Source organism: Oreochromis niloticus, linkage group LG4 (genome assembly GCF_001858045.2).
Source record: "Oreochromis niloticus isolate F11D_XX linkage group LG4, O_niloticus_UMD_NMBU, whole genome shotgun sequence".
NCBI classification, from domain to species: Eukaryota; Metazoa; Chordata; class Actinopteri; order Cichliformes; family Cichlidae; genus Oreochromis; species Oreochromis niloticus.
Window position 1 is genome coordinate 21381400 of NC_031969.2, and position 23683 is coordinate 21405082.

The 23683-nt window shown below is 41.9% G+C and overlaps 1 protein-coding gene across 1 annotated transcript in view; it reads right to left on the bottom strand.

Annotated features, from left to right (window-relative positions):
• bahcc1a (BAH domain and coiled-coil containing 1a) overlaps positions 1 to 16651 on the bottom strand; it is a 61663-nt gene extending 45012 nt beyond the window's left edge. Inside the window, exons 1-2 of the mRNA XM_019357428.2 lie at positions 16396 to 16651; positions 13088 to 13411 (exon numbers count right to left, since the gene is read on the bottom strand). Coding sequence (XP_019212973.1) covers positions 13088 to 13259 — 172 coding nt within the window. The 5' untranslated portion in view covers positions 13260 to 13411; positions 16396 to 16651. The remainder of the gene's footprint in view (positions 1 to 13087; positions 13412 to 16395) is intronic.
• Between the last annotated feature and the right edge of the window lie 7032 nt (positions 16652 to 23683).

The window sequence follows — 23683 nt, forward strand, 5'->3', positions numbered from 1 at the left end:
CTGGGTGCTGTGAAGGAGCCGGCTGGTCGTGTTGACATTCTACAACATTGCTTATTTACTCTGACCACAGAGTTCAGTCATCATCTAGTTACTAATACGCTAATAACCAGAACCCTCCTGAGGGTGGAGCCCCCTACTGGCACTGCCTGGTACTGGCTATCTGCCTGGCAGGTGGGTAAAGAGGAGTAGAATGGGGGTAACAAATGGCTTTGAAAAACCCTGAGTTTAAAGCAGGCAGCTAGCAGACTGAAAAAAAGCTTGACAAATGCTTCTCACAACACACACAACCCCTTACAGACTCAGGCAGCATGAGTCTGCATATTGAGCTGTGCTGAGCCGCCCTATCAGTAAAGAGCCAGTGGAGCAATCCATGCATAATTAGAGTAGGGGGAGGGGGTTAATTGACTTCTTTGAGAAAGATCCTGATTTCTATCAGCCAGTCCCATAATCATGTGAGTCAGGGCTCTCATTAAGCCCCCTCCCTCATTTATCTCTCTTCTCTTCCTTTCTTCCCGCCTAACCCTTTGGTCTCTTATACCCCCCCCACCCCCTATGTTTGTAAAAGAAAAGAAAAGAAAGAAAAGAAAAGAAAAAAGGTGAACCCCCATCCGCTCCTGCTTTGTCCTCACCAGGCCAGGAAAGGGTGAGCTAGATTTATAGCTAGCACCTGAGTGAGTAAGGTCCACATAAACACATGATAAATGTACACTCACATGCACACCAACACTAAAAGCTCCAGACTGCAGTTGACCCGACTGCGACCTCAGTGTGGTAATGTGCTCACCGGCAGATATTAGCAGCAAAAACCAGTTACATTCAGCCCCGTGGCCAGCAGTGTTCTCCATATAAAGTTGCACAAAAGATGCAAACACATTTTTTTCATTTATTAGTGTCAACAATGATGCTCAAACCACAATGCAGCGGGAACAGCACCATAACAAGTGTTTTGAATTATTTACAAGCAGAAAGTATACACTGCATAACGACATGCATGCTTGCCACAAACACAATACGTTACGCTGGCATGTCAACACCTATGAATATTTACTTGAAGCATATCCGATACGACAAGGCTTTTATTCAACACGGTTTTAAACCAATCGCAAAAAAGGACTACGGCTTCCTTCTGGCTGCTGTCCTTTTCGCTTCCCTTTCTCCCTTATTCTCTCTTATTCTATTGCCGCTTTGTGGAAACAGTGAAAGATCTGGAGAAAAACTGAATTCCACTGAGACGGAGTGAGAAAAAAAAAGATGACATGGAAAAAAAAGAGACGAAAAGTGGCAAATGAGAGATTTCCTTCACAAGTCCATAAATCACAAGATGTGGGCAGGGTCAGTATAAGGTCTGCCTTAAACAATTTTTTTTTAAAAAAACAAACTTTTCCCCCCCTTTTTAAAGAAAAAAAATCCTTTCACAAGTAGCTCTAATCACCATTCTCCCTTTGCATGTTCACAAATACAAACCTACACAAACATATGTGCATAATCAAAAGAACACAAACTTTCTCCCTTCCTCTTCGCACAATCTCCCAGATGGTGTATGTGGTGGAATGGCACTGCTCCCCACCAATCTGGTTGTGGCACAGCGGCCTGGCTGACTGGCTCAGAACCGTGCCTCATAAAAATCTCTTACAGTTACGTGCAGAGCGCCCTTCAAACAAAAGCAAGTCCAAGCAAGCGTGCTGTAATGAATCCTGCTCATTCTCAAATAAAAACATACAGGGTGGTAGACCCTGAAGTGCAGCTGCTCCTACAGGTAAGAGACATGGACCAATGTGGGGAAATATGCCCTTTGGTGAACTTGGTTCATAGCATGCAGTGCAGGGCTACACACTTGGTGAGAAGCTGGAAAAGCAGAGAGGCATAGATACCCTACTGGGATTAGGTATCTGTTGAACTGGTAAGGAGGAGGTGGAGTAAGCAATGGGAGCAACTGTCAGCAGCCTTTTTAGCGTTAGCGCTTGCGTGAGTTAATGTGGACTGCTGCTGGATTCGAGACTTAAAAGCACCGCCGTTACACTCGACAGACGTGAGCTGGGTAAAGCAAGGTGACGAAACGGCTGGTTTGGAGCGCCGTGAAGGCTCAGCCGGTGCTTGAGAAACTTGAGCCCTGTGCAGGATGGTCCCAGAGACTGATGGAGATCCAAAAGGACTTAGGATCTGCTTTCATTCTGAGTGTTCGCCATCTGCCTAGCTCGAAAGAGAACCCATGGAGCTGGGGAAAACTGACAACTGACAGATGAGACACTGAGCGCAAAAAAAGTGTGTGTATGTGTGTCGTGCATGTGTACGAGTGCAGTCAGCATGTCAGTATTGATCCTCAAAGCAGCTCCACTTTCTGAAATAAGATCTGTCAAACAGGGATGCACGCATTTAGTCACACACACACACACACACACAATAGAGTTAATACACTGTGGACCTCATAGCTTAAAGAAAATTTGCTCTCTAAAATAACAGACATCTGCACAACCCTCACATGTTCCACTCTTCCCAACAATCCTCTGCTTCCCACACAGCTGCCTACTTTACCGCTATACACGTGGTATTTATCCATCCAGTTTCCATGTGTACAGATTATTCTAGTCTCGCAATACCCCGTTACCAAGGATGACCAATTCGCTCCTCATGCCTCACTGCTTAGCCGACACGTTACTGATCTTGTGCATGAATTAATAAACTCAAACTCATCCCATTTTGTTTCCTAACAACCACACACGAATAAACATACGCACGACACATTTATGATTGGTAGTCATCAGTGGACTGTTGTTGGGGTTGCATTTGGGGTCCCTGCTGTATGAAAATGCCTCCTGAAGATCTGTCATGTGATCCCATGAGTAATCCTTGAAACACACCAGTCTATGTAAGAGCCATGACTAAACCAGTAAGTAATCAGCACAGATACACACTAGAAAATTCCTGTGACTCTGTTGAATGTTTTCTCTGACCTCCAGAGCTCCGAGAAACCACAATGATGTCTGTATTTTTTCTGCCTAGATAAAAAACAGACAACACAGGCCTAAGGCTCTGAAGAAGAAACAGCAGATATTTCCCATAACTGTCAGGCCATATGCAAGGAATATGATGTGATTTTAAGCACTTTACTGCTGAGCTTCTTGCAGAAGGGAAAGAAGCCTTCACACCTGAATAAAAACACACACACACGCAAAATCCTAATTATAATTCAAATTATGAGGTGAAAAATAAGCACAGCTTCTTAAAAGTCCTACCTGATTACTTCAGCAACAGGCTTACAATGTATAAATCCATCTGTGTGCTATTATTCAGACATACCCGCTAATCAGCAATGTAATTGAAGCAGGTGGATTTATCAACCAGCAGCCCCATAAAGAACTGGAGAAGAGAGAGATGGATGGAATATAAAATGCCCAGGGATGAGGTAGAATTAGGCACCTGCATCAGCCCCCTGTCCACCCCCACATGCTGCCCTCTCAGCTGCCTGCCACTCTGTTTCCTCTCTCACTCCTTTCATACAATCTCTACACCACACGGCTCCTTTGATTGCCGTTTCCCATGGGCATACACAGACACACACACAAATACAACAGAGGCATACACACAAAAACTCAAAACACACTAAAACACACTTCTTCTGTACTGTTCAGAGACAGTTGTGCCAGCTGAGTTTTGATTTGGAAAGAAAAGTTGCTTCTACTACAAATAATGACAGGCTCTCAAGAAACAAGCAGAGCACAGCTATCAAACAGAAAACACACACGCACGCACAAGTATGCAAAAACTTGCGGAAAAACATGCAAAAAGCACACAAAAAAACACTCCTTAAAAGCAAGTTTAATCAGAGATACACACAGGCAGCCACCCACACATACCAAACACACACACACAAGTGTGTTCACACACCCTCCCATTATGCTGTATAACCAAAAGGCATCGAGCCATTTCAGCAGCTTTCTGAGAGCCAGCCAAGTAAGAGGTCTGTCAGTGCATTAGCCAGCATGTAATCATAGCCCAACCTCACTGCAATTAGAACTGGTTCTAATTCTTCACTGGAATCGCTGCCTTCTCCCACCACTAATAGTTTACTTTACTGCAACAGCTGACAGACCCAACCCTGCCTCCCTGCTACAACACACACACATCCACAGCTGCAGCTCGTCCGTCAGCATGCCAGATCAAAGTGGATCCTGGGAACAGTCCCCTGCCATGTCCCACTTGTGCCACATGAATCCCATGAGTCTTTAGGCTGTGACACAGTTCACCTTTGTGGTGAAACTCCGTGAGTAAAGGCCTCTTCTTTGCTTTTGCTCGCTGCCTTACAAAAAAAACCAATCTCCTTACACAAATGTGAATGAGAAATGACAGTGAAACCACGGAACAACTGCAAGAATAAAACACGTAAGTGTTCCTAAAGGCTGTCTATATAAGAAGCAAGCATGTAAGGCGTGGGTGGCAAGAGAGTACTGGGGAAACTTAGCTAATGAAGACTGAGGAAGAGGGAGCACTCCCTATACCGATGGCATTGCCATTAGCCTGTGAGCGGGTGCACTTGGGTGTCACTTCAAAGCATTCCCCACTATTAATCAGAGGCTATCCAGCCCTCCGGCAACGACCCTGCTAGCTGTGCCGCTAACTACCCCCCTAAACATAAGCACAATGGAGCTATCATTACGGTCGTTACGCTACACCTCGGCCAGACAGAGCACCTTTATCTCGGCATATATGTTACACACTCGCAGCCAATTAATTTACCTGCCACGTCTGAGAATAAAGGAAAAGGAGTGGGTGGTGGCAGTTTGGTGTATGCAAGCAAGCATTTCCATTATGTAGAAGTTTATGTATAAGGGTGGGGGATGGGAAGAACCTGTCTCAAGTTGCATCCCACAGGCTGTGCATTCAGCCTCTTTTCTTTTTCTTCCTCTTTTTTTTGTAATGAAAACACCTGCAAGAGGCTGCAACCTGCCTGCCCCCCCACACTCCAAAAAGAGGCACATCCCTGGCCTGATCTGGCTCTCACCTGGCATCCCCAGGCAGGAAGCCCAGCGCCTCCCCCACTCCAGCCCCACCGGCAAACTGCAGCCACTCAGCTGGGTGTCAGCCACCAAGCTTGAGGATTAACTACAGCGCTGGCCCCGTCTCTTTAATACTAGATACATTTTATACAACGTTAATCCCCAACATCAACTCTTACTTCGTTTTGTTTGGACTGTTTTGGATGGACGGCGCTCTCCACTGGGTCAAAGTAAAAGCCTACAGGGCACGGGTGCAGAATTTATTCTCTTTTACTGGGGTTAATGTCAAGGCTAATGGATAGGGGGGAAAAGAAAAGAAAGAAAAAACAGAAAACAGCGATTGCTTTGTTTTGCTGTTGCTTGTTTCTCATAAATTTGCACATTCATGTTACATGAGGATGAGAGGGCTTACAATACAAGACACTCTCCCCCTCCCTGTCCTGTTGTACTGTACTGAGACACTGCAGACTGTAGCAGTGCTGAGGGGATGAGATAACCGCTCACCATTGTGAGAAAAGGCTGTCAAGGCTTTGTTTTTTTCCCTCTTTCTTCTCTCTCTCTCTCTCTCTCTCTCTCTCTCTCTCTCTCTCTCACACACCCTCCTTTTATTCCTACTCCCCAACTGTCTTTCTCCCTCCCTCCCTCCTTCTCTCTCTCACTCTAGAATATGAAAAAGCTGGAGTAGTGGTTGCAGAAATAGCCCTGTTTCTATAATTAGATGTAAACAGATGAACCAGACTCTCAAGCTTGCTCTGTCCCACTGGCCCCATGGCCTCCTGGGAAGGAAGATGTGTGAGTCTGCGTGACGTGCTTATGCTGTGTGTGTGTGTGTGCACACGCAAGTGTCTACATGCTGTTTTTTATGCGTATGTATTTGTAATGCACCAGCAAGTGTATGACAGCATTTGACAAGTGTGCATCTAAACTTGCCGTCGCATCCCTCTCTCTGTCCGTTTTTTCTTTTCTTTTTTTTTGAGGAAACAAAGTAACCTTAACTCGCTAACACCAGAGGGGAGGTCAGTGGGCACGCATGGCAAGAGGAAGAACTTTACTGCAAAGCAGCGACAGCAGACAGCAGACGTACGCACATCTGTTGCTGCAAAGCCAGTCATTTACCCCGGATCCACGGGATGCATACTGTATCAGAGAGAGAGGAGGCAGTGTAGCCTAGTGGTCACATCAGGCAGAGGGGGCAGGGGGAAAAACATGCAGAAAGAGGTAGAGGGCAAAAAAACAATCCATTCTGAGGAACTGGTGGTGGGGGGTGAATATGAAAAGGGTGGGGGGAAATGGAGGATGTGGGGAAGCTTCAGGGAGGAGCAGAAAGGGTATGACATGGATCATCAAAGAACAAACGTGTAGGCATGAGAGAATTTATGGTGCAAAACAAGTGATTTGAACAGAAAGCAAAAGGGGAAGAAGAAGTTTGGGGGATTTTTTTCTGATCAGTGTCAGGCAGAGCTCAGGATATTCATGCAAGAGAGAGAGACCAAGACAGAGGGTGGAAAAAACAGAGCGAGAGAGACAGAAAGTGCAACAAGTCCCTTTTGGATTGAGGACTTGGCATCTGGTTGGATATTCCCAAGAGACTTATTAAAATGGAATTCCTGATGCTAATCTTTGTTTTCTCACAAAAGGGCTGACACACTCTTCAGAGGCATACGGCATGTATATTTAATGGCAATTTTCTTTTTTGCATATACTAAGTGGAACATCTTATTGTCTGGTACTGTACATCACAAACACCTGCTTCTCTTCACTGGCAGACTTCGAATCGTGGGTAAAGTTTATCTACCAGTTTGCCACACGCTAAGATTTATAGATTACAGTCATTTGAGTAAGGGAAGCTCAGAATCCAGAAAAAAGAAAGTGAAAAAAATAAAGACAAACTCTAGAGAAAAAACCATAGCAGTTGCTGAATTGTATCGTTGTTTCAAAATAAATTCCAGACATTACAACATGTTAGTGCTGAAGCAGAAAGTGAAGCCTGCACAGCTACCCCGAAAAACTGTCATTTTCAAAACTCCTAATTTGTGCGGAGAAAGAACACGCCATTAGAGCAGCATTCTGTTTCCTGTGAATGCAGCACAAACTGGGACTGCTACACATGCCGCACCAAGTGGCATTAAATTCTGCCAGAGAACTAACATCAGATCCAGCAGGGACAGACTCAGACGTTAGAGGGTTAACAATGCACCTGTCTAGGCCTCACAGCCAGCCACGGGGTGCCTCAGCTCTAGTGGGGTGGGGTGGGGTGGTTTGTCTGGAGAACACTACCCCAAGACACACAAACCCACCCACCAACCCAAACATAACCACACACACATTCATAACACTCGTGTCTTTGCAGTATTGTCACTGACCGCAAATCTGCTAACAACAAAAGGGCCCCCCTATTTTTTGTTTTTTTTTTGGTTCTTTTCACTGAACGATTACAATAATAAAATTGAAATAAAAAAAACAGTAATCTGGATTTTCTGCTTGAGCCGTTAATAATGTCTAACAGCTGTCACATGCAATACGGCCATGCGCTGAGGTGGGCCTGGGGCTGCCTGATGAGAAGCAGCCTGATACTAGAAGAGAGAGGGAGGGAGTATGAGGGGGGGGGCAGAGAGAGATCTGAATCACAAACAAAATAGCAGCGGTTGGCTTTGGGCTAACGTATCAGTCTATTTAAGCAGGCAACAACGCTTTTATTTTTATTATTTTTTGCGTGCATGCATATGTGCGTGCCTGTTCATCATGGCTTCGTTGGATTCTTCAATTAACTTTTCACTTCCTCACATTGAGTGTAAAAATACATGAGAGGGTTTTGAAATCCAATGCCCTGAAATCCAATACAGGAAGGTATTACCCTGGTAGTCACCGTCACCCATGGGACTCCTTTGTGTTTGTCTTGTGTACACGCCCCAAGCTCAAGGCAAGGGTTCTGTGGCATCATGCCACATGGTGTGGTTTGGGTAGCGGACTGAGTGAAGAGGCTGTATCTGAGGCAACATGGCCACCAGTTAACCAAAATCCTCTTGCAAAGCCAAATCCTTTTTTTTCTTTACCCAAAGCGTTCGATTTGTGTGAACAGTTTTGCTGATAAGCAACAAAATTTATAATAATAGCCACTGAGTGTAATAAATTTAGATGCTGAAATCCATTTTTTCATGATCACTTAAATCATTAGTAAAAAAAAAAAATTCTTGTCTCTTTTTTAATGATAGAGATACACCTAAAATCTTGTTACTCTTGTAAGCAAAGGTATTTGCAAATATGTAAGGGGCTTACCCTTTCACAGACAGTTGACTGCCCTTGCCAGTCAGTTGGATTTCCAGGGGGGGAGCAGTGTCAGGGGAAGGTGACAGATGGCAGCTGCACAGGGCAAGGTGCTATTTCAGCCAGGTGTAGGATGCCAAGCAACACCTCCACTATTCAGGGGGACTCCACTGACAGCATGTCTGAACTGTGTCATATCACAACAATCCACAAACGAGCCCAACAACAGGCCATGGTTCTCACTCTGTTTTGCAGAGCCGTAGCGTAAAGCCAAATAGAACTTGGCCTAAGACCCATGCTCTGTCACTGCACATCAACTATAGTGGCCCCTGTGTACAAGTAGCCTTTTAATACAATGCTCACTATATTCAAAATTTATGTTCGCTCAGATGTCACTATAGCCCAAAAGGTTTAGAGTTCCAGAGAAAAGACTAGGGGCAGGATGAGTGAGGCTGGATGCTGTGCTGCTAAATAATTACACTGGCCATGAAACACACTCCAGCCGCTGCTCTTGTCTGGGGTCAACAAGGAAGGGGAGTGGGCAAAGGCAAACAGGAGCTGGGTACAAACCCGGTGAGTGTTCAAAACACTAGAACTACAAGGCCAAGAAGAAGAAACCTCTTTTCCCACAAACAACCTTCACTCACTCGCTGAAGTTTATTGTTTTAAAGACCCTGGTTGTAACCAGCCCCTTGCTAACTCCACCAAACACCTGTGTTTGTCTTTGAAGCCTCTTCCCAGCATCCACAGACCCATGGGACAGTCCAGCAATGAGACGTTCAATAAAAGTCCCAGTAAAGTTATTTATTCTCCTTTGGAAAAAAAAAAATGGGAGAAGCCAGACAGCATGGCTAACCTTTGAAGGGGGGCGCTGCTCAGATATCCAACTAGGACATAAAAACCAAGGGAATGACAGGGACATCCTACCAGAAAACAATAAAGGGGGTGGAAGGGGCTGTTTTTTATCTTTAACAGCAGCTGTAAAACACACACAAAGCTGTGGTCTACAACAATGGCCCAGAGGCAAGGGAGGGTGGCTAAAACAGAAGTGGCAGGAAGACCACTACTTCCCAGACACAAGAGTCTTCCTGCTGGAAAGAAAGGAGACTGAAAAATGGAAGGGAAAAAGAGACAGAGGACAGCTTATGGAAAGGGAGGCCGGGCAGATGCAAAGGAAGAGGAGACTAAGTGAGATGGCATAAATATGACCTTTGATTACATGGGATGTTTAGAGCAGAGCTCAGCCATGGACAGGCTGTGAACCCCCCCGCTGCTTTCACACAGCCACACCTCAGTCAGAGCACACTGATCAGAACAATATGGCTGAAAGATGAGCCCACAGCCATAAATGCCAGCAGTAAAGACAGCTCCACTGTGTCTCCTGCTCTGACACTATCCAACATCTGAATCTTGGCCTCACAGCCAAGCGAAGACCGTCTCCAACTCTGCACCGGAGCCAGAAGAAGATAAAATTACTATTTCAAAGTCCTTGTAAATGAACTGGCCAAATTAAACCGCATTAGAGGAGTTTACAGGTCTGTGTCGAACTGTATCAGCAAGTACAGGCAGAGAGAAGTTGCTCCAATGTCAGATTCCCAGAACACAGTGCAAGTGTAAACTATAAATCGACCACCTGACATGCATTACAAATGACTGGCTTGTAGTAGGTGAAGATGGACAGAGGCAAATGCAAACTGACAGAATCTCTACTGGCTCTAAGTAACATGGTTCAGTGGACAAGAGGGTAGAAGTGTGCGTTCACCGGCGTGCGGAAAAACAAAAAAAAAAACAAAGGAAATTTTTCCCAGAAAAAAAAATCAAAATTCCAAAACCCTGTTAGGAACAATGCCAGAGGAGAATGCTGCAACTGCCATCGCTCTTTTTTAGCAGCAATGGGTGAAGGGAGCGCTCGCAATAAATACCTCCGCAACGTCAGAGGAACCCTTTCAAGGAGCCACATCAGAAACCCGCCTTTGAATGCATTTTTACATCAACCCTGAAATATTCATGCTCTTTGTAAAGTATTCATGTGAACCAGTGTGCAAGTTAGTCCCCAGGGGTAAAGTGAAGAGAAACTGAACACACTCCGCAAACAACACGCTCAGTTGTGCTAATGTTGCCAGCATACAGGACACTTGAAGGGACACTAATGACCTGCCCTGTCAAGATGAACAAACTGGAACCAGTTTGGTTTGACACCCTACAAGCATCCAACCAATCTTACATAGTAAGATTTGATTTAACGTTTTGGGGAAACTGGAAAAAAAAATCTATATGAAAGTAATTAAATTGCAAAATAATATTGTTCTTTCTAAAAAATTTTCAGAATAACTACAAATCTTTTTTTCTTTTTCCTTTTACAACATGAGTTTACATTTAAATTGTGTTTTAATGAATTTTCTATCCAGGTGCTGGTATTAAAAGCTAGTTCTGCCACCAAATATTAGTTTTTTTAAATGTCTAAAAAAATGCAACATGCAGTCTTGACAGAAATAATCCAATATTTTTACAAGCTGCTATTATATATATATTTAAATTTAAATTATGCTTCATGTCTCATCCACATATCTGCATCATGGCATGCCTGACATTTACAAATATTATTGAAACAATAAATCAAATGCTGGACGTCAGCAGAGCGCAATAACAAAGTCATCCTAGTGGAGCCAAGAGAAGATTTGGAAATTATGTCAAATTATTTTTATGTTAATTCAATCAAACACTTGAAATGTAAAGAATAAAATCATTTTGCAGATCACGAGGATATTAGATCGCGCCGCTGTCACGCCCATGCGCTACTGACAAGACTGAGGAGAACAATAAACCACCTGTGTTGCTCATTGAACAGTGATGACATTTGGAAGGTAGGTCTCCGTGTGTGTAGCACAATACTACGAAAGGTACACCAAATATGGTTGGGGGCAGGGGGTGGGGGGGGGTGCACCTGTGCTCTGTAGCCAGCACTGAGCCTTCGTGCTCTCAAGCAAAACATCTGTAAGAATGAATGGTAAGAAAAGAAAAAAATCAAAATGAAAGACATATGGATGCAGGCACTGTGTGTGTGTGTGTGTGTGTGTGTGTGTGTGTGTGTGTGTGTGTGTGTGTCTGTGTGCGTGTCTGTGTTTGTGTGTCACTACTGCCAAAAGCACACATGAATGATGAGAGATGAATTGTGAACAGCACCCATGAATTCTCCTGAATGACTAATTATGCCTCATGTTTAGTAGGATTTTTGCAAATGAATGCAGAATTTGGTTAGGATCTGGTTAACTTACTACAACCCTGCCTGTAGCAGAACACTTTATTAAAAAATCCCAAACTTAAATAAACAGACAAGTATATAAAATAACACAATTCAGAATTAAAAAAAAAATTAATAATAATTATCATCAGGGATGACATGTATGCTGAATTTTCACCACCTACACTGAGCGGGTTGTTACACTCTTAGCAGCTTGGGCATATAAAATAACTTTAAAGGGTTTAAATATTTAAATATGCCTTTTTGCTTGCCAGTAACCCAAGACTGCTCAGCTGCATCATAAACATGTGTTTTTAGGGGTTGCATTTACATATTTTCAAAGAAGATTCTTTCAAAAGTGGAGTTGTTTGATGCAATCAATACGCCTCTGTTTTGACTTATCTTATTTAAATCTCTTTTGTTTTACATGGGTGGACAAAATTAAAAGGGCCAACACACATTTTGTGATCCAGTACATTAAAACAGCTGTGCAATATAATTATATTATCCTTTTTTTCCCCCTGTCTGAACTGAATTCTTGCCATTATATATTTAATTAAATCCAGAGTAATGTGTGAAGGGAATAAAAAAAACTGAATGTGGGCACAAAAAGTGATCACAAATCAATTAAATGTGTAAAAAGAAGCACTTCCAAGGTTTTGTGGGGTGGAGGGACTGTGCATCATTTTCTTTTATTGTCCTTTCTTAAAAACAAAACAAAACATATCAGCTGTTGGAGTTAATTCTGCAGGGTTGTAAATTTTGGACTCTTCTGTGCAGACATAAATGTGCATACTTCCGTTTGTAAAACGTTCACATTTGGGTTCACATGAAACCCAAGTCACTTGCTAAACCTGATGCATTCACTGTGAACACATTTGCACCCCGACACTTCAAAGCCCAATATAGAAGGAGGATTAGTATTGCTTTCCTTCCTATAACCTTCATACGCCATAACCCATGCAGACCTGCTCATCCATCCATCCATCCATCCATTCCGTGCTTATGGCTCTGGGTATGGCCAAGGGTTTTGGTTAAGCGATGGCATCATTGTGACACTTTACAATTTAACGTGAAGTGACAAAATCTCATTTCAAATTCAGCTCGCGAGCCAGCAGGAAATCAGTGTCGTTGTGCTCTGTCCAGCTTCCTACGTGCAAACTAAAACAGCTCTTAAACACATGGCATTTACCCATCTTATCAAGTGACTATTTGTTTAACAAAGATGTCGTCATTACCTTTGAGATAAATGTTGATTCAGCTTAATCACAATTCCTGGTTTAAGGCCTTGTGTAAATCAAATCTCTCTTGATTTATTAGCTGATATTTGCATAGCGGATTCCTGTAAACAGTCACACCTGAGCAGCCCATAATTTATAACAGAAAAACCCCCTCTATTATTCTCTTTTGTGCAAAAATAATCAGCTTGGTACGACTCCATATACATGCCCGACACCGTCTTGTATTCGGGCTGATAAATGCACAGCTGGCTTTATGGCACAACAAAATGAGAAAGAAAGAAAAAAGAAAAAACAGTATTGCTGCGTGGGAGACACACACACACACACACATTATACGTTTGACTAACCTGAGTGGGGAGCCATTGGTATGTGTGAGGGGTAGTATTTCCCCGGCGGGAAGTGGCCGGCATGCTGCACAGAGCTGTGGCCCGAGGGAGCGATCCGAGAGGCGGCTCGGTGCACCAAGGCGCCCCGCTCTGAAAGGAGGTGCGCCGGAGCAGCGAAATCCCGTCCTTCCATTCCGAAGAATGTTTAGTAATCCGAAATCCGGATAGGGCAGGTCAGGAAAATCAAATGCAACCCATATAATAATCCTTTCCCTCGTATCTATGTGTTGCATTCAGTCGATCGCAGGCTTCTCCAGCCAAAAACGTAGCCCCCGATCATCTTTTCTGTCAGTGGAGAAATTCAGAGACATGTTCAGTATATGAAAAAATGGAAAGCTCATATAAGATAAGCCTAACACGATGCAAAACATTACTGCAGTCTAGTACTATAAAATAAATGGGAGAAAACACATCATTAGTACCGCTTCATTTATTTCTGCTCAAATATCCTTCCTGTCACACTAAGGATATATTTTTAAAATATTGCTAATAAAAAAATAAACCTTACGACTTAAAACTGACTACAGAAAATAAGCCATCGCGGATACAAACGGCCACCGAGGCGCCCGAAAGCCCACTGAGCCGGGTTCAGCTTCGGCTCTATTGATCAGCCTGGGATACAGGCCTAAATATGGAGGGGAGTACTTCAGATTCCACAGACACGTCGAGCAGGCTGACACATTTTTAGGTTTCTATATGTTCAGTTTTGTATGCAAACCATTACAATGCTCAGATTACGCCGAGCCTAAACATTTTATTCAACATCCACGTCAGCAGTCACCAGATGTCACCCTCTCTAAAAGCACAATGACATGCAATATAATGATTTTGATCAACTGTGATTTCTGCGGCAATCTGACAATCCCCCCTAACCCCCCTTTGTAGTTTTGATAGGGAGAGGAAACGTGTCGTCCTGTTTCGGAGGGTTAAAAATGATGGAAGCCTACTCAGCCTATCTCAAGGTGAACAACGCTGCCTGCTTTCTCTAGCTCGTCCTATTGTCTCGGGTTGATGCATGGCGTTTTTTTGTGCCTCTGTAATCTCCATCCACCTCTCATTACGCATCGCACAGTTTTGCTCTATAACGATATTAAGTGGCATAAATCGCGAATATATCATGCAGCATTTTCAAGCTACAAAAATCCCAGTTCTTAATAAATATGACAATAAAATAAACTATTTGAAGAGGAAGTCTGAGCTGTCAGTTCGCAGAGTTTCGACACAAATCGTAAGAATTGTATTTAAAATATTATAGTAATAATAATAAATAATAATATACTTAAAATACAGGCTTATAACAGAGATGCATCAGCTCCTGAAAGGCATGGACCCCCCCCCCCCCTCTCTCTTTCTCCCTCTCTCTCTGAGTGTGTGTGTGAGCGAGTGTGTGCACGTGCGCGCGTCTGCGCGTGAGTATATGTGTGTGCGCATGTGAATAACTGCACTCTCACTGTCTTCGTCTGCCTTGACCTATTTCAGGTCAGGTAATCAAATGGAGTAGTAAATACATTACAAGCTACATCCTCTGCCATGCCGCAAAAATAGAAATATTTAGTCTGGATGGGAAAGTGGCCCATTCTCAAAATTAAAATAAACTGTATTTTACTGTAAAAAAAAAAATAAAAAAAATAAAAAAAAAAATATATATATATTACGATTTTTAACAGGTCTCCCAAAAGGGGAAGCTTATATTGTGCTTCAGTACTGGCTGCTGGGGGGCGGGGGGATTCAAAAACAACTCTAGTAATTTCCAAAATATAAATAAAAGATTCATTTTATATTATGGATTCTCCATCTGAGGTCATTAATAGCTTTTACAAATGGATTGCCAAGATAATAATCTATATCTGTTTCATAAATGTAATAACTAAAATAAAATGTAATTAAATTAAAACTATTTTTTACAACGTCCAATAGAGAGCAGGCATATTATCATTTAAGCTGTTTCATTCTCAGCACCATTATCTCCCCATGTTGCCAGTTACAGCCTCCAATCCAATGCCACACCAACAACAATAAAATCGCTCCATACGCAGGTCCTTGGGAAAAAAATCGTATTGACCGAGCCTTCCTGAGGTAATGTGTGAGCTTGCATGTGAATCCTCAACGCGAAAACGTGAAATAAGCCCTGCTATAGCATTCATGATAGCAGAAGATTGCGTTCTTGGGCTGCAAAGCGATCCAAGGTGAATGGCCGCCCGTCAGGAGGACTGCCTTTGTTTCCACACTGAGAAAGTGCTTTGCAGTCGGCCATTACCTTCCCCTCGCCATGCTGTTACGTTCAGCCTTTCCTGTATGCCAACAGATCTGTAAGAATAACACTACTGATCATTTACAAGCTTTCTAAATATTCCAAAATTATACGCTCGGGCATGTAATTACTGCCGTGTAATCGCATGTGGTTATTTGTTGTTGTTGTTGTTTATTTTAGCCTAAAATTTGCGAAATCGTGCATCAAACAATCGTTCGAATAACAGGAGAAAAAAAAATCAAAGGATCGACGACCATAATGCAATTGATTAAGAAAATGTCAATTACATTTGTAAGATCGAGTCGACGGCAGGAAAGCAGATAGTTAATCAAATCACGCGGTATAGGTCGGATAGTGCATCGAGACAAGCGGCCCTCCGCGACTGAGCTGGCCGGCAAGGAGTGCACTTCGGCCGGGGTGTGTGAAGACATTCCTCCCGACCTCTTTGTATGCAAATTTTCCGCTAGGAATTTATACGACTGGCAGGAATTTATACGACACCAATAGGTAAAGCACAGTATTCTAAACTATTAATCAAACGATATTATTTTTTATTTTATTATTATTATTTAAATACCCGAAATTAAAATTAATCAAAAATAATTTAACTAAAATATAAAAACACATAAAATACAATACAGCTAAGCTTCTTGATAATAAAAAAGAGCCGTAAGGTCGTTGATCAGTAGTCTTTTTATAATAAGTGCATAATAATAATAATAATAATAATAATAATAATAATAATAATAATAACAGGAGCTTGATTATGTCATGTAAATGTAAATGTAGGGTATAAAATTACAATTTATTCCTCGGAGGATACAGCTCATCCTGTTTTGTTATTTTAGAAATTATAACAAGGCATTCTATAATGCACAGCATGCCACATACAGCCTGGCATTTTTTTTTTTTTAATCTACATTTTTACTACACCATCTGTCATTTTACAACGAGGAAACAGGCCCTGGTATGTTTTATTAAAAATAAAGAAAATCAGGTATATAAAATTACTACTTACTGGTATGTTAAATCCTTGCATAACCATAAATTATAAAATCACAAAATTCAAGGAGGAAAGGTGCAAGGCCAAGTGCGACGCCCATTTAAAATCAAAATCTGAAATAAACCATGTGGCTAGAGTGTAATCCTACAGTAGACTATTTCCATCTGAGGCTGTGCAGTAGCCTGCTGGTTCACTCTATGGAAGCAGTGGGACCGGGGCTTCCGGCCTGGCTGGATTGCGGCTCGGATCTCCGAGCAGCGGTTTCTCTCCCGGTGCAACTGCGTACCTCGCGTCTCGAGGGCAGGGTAAACACACCCTCCCATTGGTCGGATACCTGCATGTTAATGAGCTCGTGCCGCCCGCCCGCGGACAGGGTGGTTTCCGATTGGCTGGCAGCAGAGACCAATGGTGTGGTGACTGGCAGTGATAAAAGGAGTGAAAAGCGCCAGATTTAAAAGCACGGGATGCACAAATCGCTACAATAGAGCGCAGTGCACCACGAGCACAGCTTGTACTCTATCGCAGATAAAACTAAGAGAACGGCTTCATGATGGTATAAAATCAAGAATTAAACGGCACATATTACATTCATGTGCAGTTAATTATTTATAGCAGTGCACCAAAGAATTCTAAGCAAGAGACACTAATAAAAAAAAGAGTTGTTTTAACCATTTACCAAGATTTTTGCCACAAATGAGCAATAATCCACATAAAAGCATAAACACTTAAAATATACACACACGCACACAGATGTGTATGTGTGTGCGTGTGTGTGTGTGTGTGTGTGTGTAAACAAGAGAGAGAGAGAGAGAGAAAAGAAAAAAACAGAATACACTGTAGAGCATGGATGTCAATCTCATTTTACTTTTTGGGCCATATAAATCCCACTTTGATGTGAATTGGGCTGGGCCAGTGAAAATGAAGGATACACGTGTTCATTGCTCAGACTGTCTTGTAATTATACATTTAGAACACAAAGCTTTCATTCATTCACAGAAAACGTCCTTGTACTTTGGTGTAGTGTGGATGGCAGTAGGGGGTGGGGGTCTTAATCAATAGGAAAAGCTGTAAAACCTATAAAAATACAGTTAAACGTTCCAAATCTTCGCACAACTTTCTAAAGCTGTACAGTGGGCCGAATTGGAGTCTTTGCAGAGCTAAATCTGATCCCCAGGCCTTATGTTTGACACCCCCTATTGAAGATGTTAAATTAAATTTTTTTTAATTTTTTTTTATTACTTATTTAAAGCTAAACAAGGGATCTTTGCCTGCAAACCATCTGAGCAGTCTCTCCATCGCTAAAATATAGTGTTTAAATAATCACACAACAGCAAATTAGCAATAAAAAGTACAGTTTTTAATCACAAATGCAGTTTTGAAAACAACTCATTGCAACACCAAGTACAAGCAGACTATTTATAGATTATAGATTAATAGCCCATATCTTTTAAAATGTTGTTAGCAATTCAAGGCGTTCATCCATGGACACACATATAAACACGTGTATTTCTACTTTTCCCCTTCTTTACAGCCATTACAGCATTTCTGACCAATGCTTGCAAGACCAATTTATCTAAACTCCACGCGGAATCATGGAGATAAGATAGAGATTCCCCAATTTTATCCACGCAGTGCTATTACTATGGATTGGTTACTGCATTATTTTAAATGTTTACAAATGAAGCCCCCCATTGTATGCTTGCTTCTGATTGGCTGGCACTAGGCCAGAGCATTGTCAGTCACAGAATGTAAACAAGACTCTGATTGGCTGTTGGCCAGTCCGCATTGGGCTGTCCGGGAGGAAAAAAAAGGCAATAACTGGCCCTGCAGTTTCAAGGCGTCCCAGGTTAGATGATGAAAGGGGGGATAAGAAGAAACGGTTTCAAGGCGCCCCAAAGGCGGACCCCTATTGGCCCTGAAGCCATATGAGTCAAGCGTGAATCAAAGGGAATACTGCAGAGAGGGGGAAATTATATGTTGGATATTTAAAATAATGGAGGTTAGTTTTCGTGTAAATGCCGACTAGCGATGCCGGGGCTTTATGAAAAGTAATGAAAACAAGTGAAACGAGCCTCGAAGCGATTCGGGTTATAGGCTGCACGTGAGGGCGCTGGAAAAGGGGGGCAAAAAAAAAGAAAAAAAGAAAAAGAAAACCCCCAAAAACAAACAAACAGAAAAAAGCTCCGGTTGTGGATCACCCCGCCGAGGTCCGCTTTAATGGAGAAGAAAACCTGCATGGAGTCTTTCAGCGCTTTAAAGTGTGGCTGCATGAGGTTTGTCGTAGTCCGGTCAGCGTGCTCCTGCTGCTGCTGCTGATGATATAAAAATGGGGGGGAAAAATCCAGCGTGATTTGTTTGCAGGAAATTTACTTGGAGTTAATCGGATGATCGCGTCGCATGCTGTTTGTCTGGCTTTCGGTAAATTCAGATCGGGGTGTAAAATACAAGAGCGAGGCGAGATAGCGGATGGATATGTGGAGAGGCTGGAGAGACGATCGTGAATGTGGTGCAGCCAAAATATTTGACTTTTTTTTTTAAACGACGGTCCTGCATGTCCCTTGTTACTATTCCAGCAATAGTTTGTTGACTCAAGGATTTACTGAAAATACTCTTGATCCTGTCTGCCTCGCTGCAAATGTGGGTTGAAATATTACTGAATTTATTTATTTATTTTTTAATGTAGTATTTATTGTGAGAATAATAAAGAAGCGAACTGCCCTAGTTTATTTTTTTTCTTATTTGGCAATGTATGGATGATGACTAATAACTGTAATTATTAATTTATTTATTGGAATTTTTTTTAGTGTGTGTGTGTGTGTGTGTGTGTTAAAAAGGTAGACCTAAGGGAATTTAAGGCAAAAATAAAGGTTTATGGTAAATTATGTGTGTGCGCTTGCGTGTGTGTGTTAGACATCCATCTAAGAATCTTTTATTTTTAAATGGATAGCCAAAAAAAAAAAGAAAAAGAAAAGAAAAAGCGAGTAATTTATATTTTTTTGAGCAAAAAGAAAAGAAGGAAAATCTCAGGCTGGTTTGGTGTCACCTCACTTCAGAGAGCCTGTATTCCTCAGCCCTCTATTGCTAAAAATCATAATATGCCCTACGTTAAGATGAACTTGGCTAATGCATTTTCCCCCCTTTCTTTCTTCTTTCGAGTCCGCTCAGTTTTGTGTGCACTGCCCTGTGTGAGATTTCACAAACGCTCGGCCACATTGCTTGAATACTAACTTGTATTTTAGCAGAAGGTGCTGGAATTTCATCTCATCATGAGCCCTTCTCAAGTGAGTGCGTGCAATGCGAAATATTCAAAAGGGTGCTTAGTTGCACACAGGAGCACACACGCTAATACGCGCGTGTGCACGCACGCCCACACACAACAGGCAGAGTGATAATTAATGCGGAGTGAGAGATTTCTGCAGAAAAGAGAGAGAGAGAGAGAGACCGTTTTTACGACGGGGATTGTCCTTGATCAATGAAGCATTAATGATTGACAGTCTGTAGCCTCCCACCCACATCTATACACGGATAAAGGGCCCTTGGATATTAGGGAAAGGGGAAAAAATGCCCATACGATTTTATTTCCACAATAAAATACCCAGAAATATTACAAGCAGACGTACATCCGGGGTATTTTGAGCGTTATATGGAATCCACGTTTAGAGAATATCTGTAACAGGTAAATTTGGCGAAGGGGAAAAAAAAGAAAGAAAGAAAACTTTACATGATTCAGAGATTAAAAGTCATCTAGGCGATGTTAATCCAATTTTTCTTACAATTTAGACACATATTCCAAAATCGTGGTGTATTGAGTTTAACCTAAAACAATGAGATTCATCCCTGAATGAATTTATTACTGGGGGTCGCTTTCATGTTTCTAGTTTGGCCAAGTTAAGCTTTCAAACGGCATGTAGCCTGAAATAATACAGAGATGGTTGACAACAAATGACCTATGACCTATGAGTGTGTGTGTGGGGCCGTGTGTGTATCTGCATACTTGTGTGCTTGTAAGGTGCTAGTGCTAATAACTGTGAATTGTAGTGGCATATGGCAATACCAGAAGCCTACTAGGACTGGACTCTATTTAAAGCCGCCCCCTATGTGGCCCTGTCTTCACTTCAAGGAGAGAACTCTGGTTTGACCACACTAATAAAAAATATAGATGTTATTCTTGCAAAAAAATAAAAGGACACCCTCATTTCCATCATATTACCTGTGAGTGTAAACAAAAGCTTACTGAAGGTGTCTACAGCCAATGCACAGAATGTACACCCACCCACATCCACGCAGACACACACTTATCCATCAGCTGTAGACTAAATGTCTGTGTTTGGCAAAGAAGTATATTTTGACTGCTTTAAAATATAATAAGTACAAATTTTAAAATGAAACTTTTCAGTCAAATTATCACAGAGCTAAAAGTCTCAAGGTTTTAAATGATGCATGTCAATTGTTTGTTTAAATGCAAGATCTAATCTTTTTCTCTCCAAGTTAGCGCTCTGTTGCATTTGCCCTTCTTTACCTTTAGGTTCGCTGAGCCTCATGTCATATTTTAAAACCCTCATTACCTCAGTGAGGATTACAGTGGAGCAGCGATTGTTTCCCCTGTAGCCCCGCAGGCCCACAATAGAAATGATAATATGTGAAAAGTGCATAACCAGTTGTTAGTAAAATTCCATGCTTCCGCGGTAACATGAAGGAAATGCACTCAAAGGCTAAGTGAGTGTTCGTGCTCATGTGTGTGCTGGAAAAAAAAACATACCGAATTGTTGCAAGTAATGAATTCAACTGACAGGATGCTCTTTTGGTCATGTGAGCAAAATGGCTGTTGTTACCAAAAAGCTCTTGTCTGGGAAAAGAAAAGAGGGTTTGTGTGTTGGGTGACTGATTTCCACCCCAGCTGCAGGTTGGACAACATTGCATAAGCGTCACATGACCAAACTGGGCAACGATCACGACAATCAGTTCGGGGGGTCCCAGACGAGCCTGGTGTCTCCCCAGACCCAGGTCTGTCTGTGGCAAATCAGCTCAGCTATTTGGGTTTCCTCTTTCATTCAGGAGCACACACAGACACACACAACTCACTGTGTATTCCCTCCCCCTCACAACATCATGAATCCTTGTTAGGACTGGTTTGTTAGGATATTTTGATTTCAATTGCCAGTTTCAATACTGCAGGAGTTCTGCTGACAGTGAAATAGTTCAAATGAAGAATTCTTTCCCTGCTTGCTTTGTAATGTCAGAGAGAAATTATGTGGCAAAGCCTGCTTTAAGATGACTGCTAAAATCCTTTGCACGAGTTTTAAAATGATAAGAACCTAGATTATCTTGAAAATTCACTATAAAGAAAGGAGAGCAAAACACTTATGAGCGACATTTATGATGAGTCCAGCTTTGGAAAGGAAAAAAAATGTATGTCATAATATGATCAAGGTACCAGATAATAATTAGCAAAAGCTGTAAACGTGTTTGAACAGCAGATGCAAGGTACAGACGAGCCTCAAATAAATAATTAAAAAACATACATTTTTATTGCTCATGAAAATAGTAAAACAGCTCTGCTTCTGCAATGCTGTATTGTGACTTTACTGCAACACATGTAGCAGAGATTGCAGAGCAAAGCAAAAAAATGAAACCAGAGCATAACACTAAACCGCTGCTGAATCAAGAAGATGCTGAGACTGAGCCACCAGTTACTGATGAATGATCAATAGGGATTCAGTGACTCAAGCCTCGCGGCACAGCAGGCTGCGGGCCTGACTAAAACTATGTGGCTTTTAGTTAAAGGCACTGAAGTCAGGACATGTTAAAATGCCATGACTTCCGATAACAAGCAGAACAATTGGAGTAAAACTAAGCATTCCTTCACAGCTATCTGATGCGGTGCATTGATTGTAAAGCAATAACAAGAATATAATAATAGTGGCCGGGTGTCTGCCTTTGATTTATTTTCCTTCTAAGCATCTCTCCTTCTTGTCCTGTGTCTCTGTGTCTCTTTGCAGGCTACTATAAATCCAGCTTAGCCATCATTCCAACAAATGAGTTTATATGACATGTATATATTTTTGTGTGACGCATCCAATTAAAAATGTCCTCTGCAAGGCCTAAACCAGTTTTCCTGAATGCTATTGTGGTCTCCTATAGCAGATGGCCCTTCTGTCATATTAATTTCAAATCCCAATGGCCAACTGGGGTTCCAACATAAAAGTGAGCAGCTGTATTTCAGGGTCCTGGCTAATACATGTCTTGAAAGATATGAGGGCCTTCTTTATGGATCTTCAAATATGCAGTTATGATTTCCTATTGCTCACCTGACAAGCCTGCAACGTCTGCCAAAGATAAAAGTTTAACAACGCCAGATCCACCACAGCAACGCTGGAGCAGAGAAAAGCAGAAACGGCATCAGACACTGTCAGTTCAATAAGCAACATCTCCTCTAATATCACCAATAACCCTTCATTTTTAAGAAAGAGAAAGTTTGAATCTGGATTTATGAGCTGCCTAACCAGCAGAGTCACACAAAGCAAGACACAAAGAGAAAAATTACCTTTTTTTTGATGATGTCACTACAAGCTTTGTACAAATGGCATCTTTTTTAAAAAGTTCGTGCTTTCACATTTTCCTGACCTGAGCATGTGCTAGAAAATCATTATCTATCTAAATAATTTTCCTGTATATACTCAGCTGGGTTTAAATGTAAACCTTTTAGCATTATCATTTGTCTCTCTGTCCTTATTATTAAATGGTCATGATTTTCAAAGTCAAGCCATGCTATTTCATGTTTCTGTTTGTGCGATTGTGCATCAAGTGTACCTCTGATATGCATTTATTGCAAAAGATAGGGGTTAATATTGTTGTTCAGCTGAATATGACCAGGAAGCTATGTTCTTCATCCTCAAGAGGACATGACACATGGCCTAGGCCAGAGAATAGAATAATGTGTGGCAGAGTGAATGGCTGCACATGCTCATTAGTGTCATTAATCACTAGGGACAGAGATGCCTAATGATAGAGGGAGGAGGGACTTCACAGAGAGAGGGGAGAAAAGGATGTGACAGAGATGGAGGATTCCTCAAGAATATTAACATTTGGAAAATATAAGAAGATTTCACATTCATTTAAATGTATCTATTTTGAGCACTCCTGGGTCTGGCAACATCGCAGGGATTTCTTGAAACAAAAAGAACGATGTAATTAATACCAGGCTTAATTGTCACTCCAAATTGTCATATAATTCTCACTCAGAGTGTGAGAGCAAAGTGGGCTGTGCCTGTTCCCTTGTGAGGGGGGAAAAAAAAGATCTCTT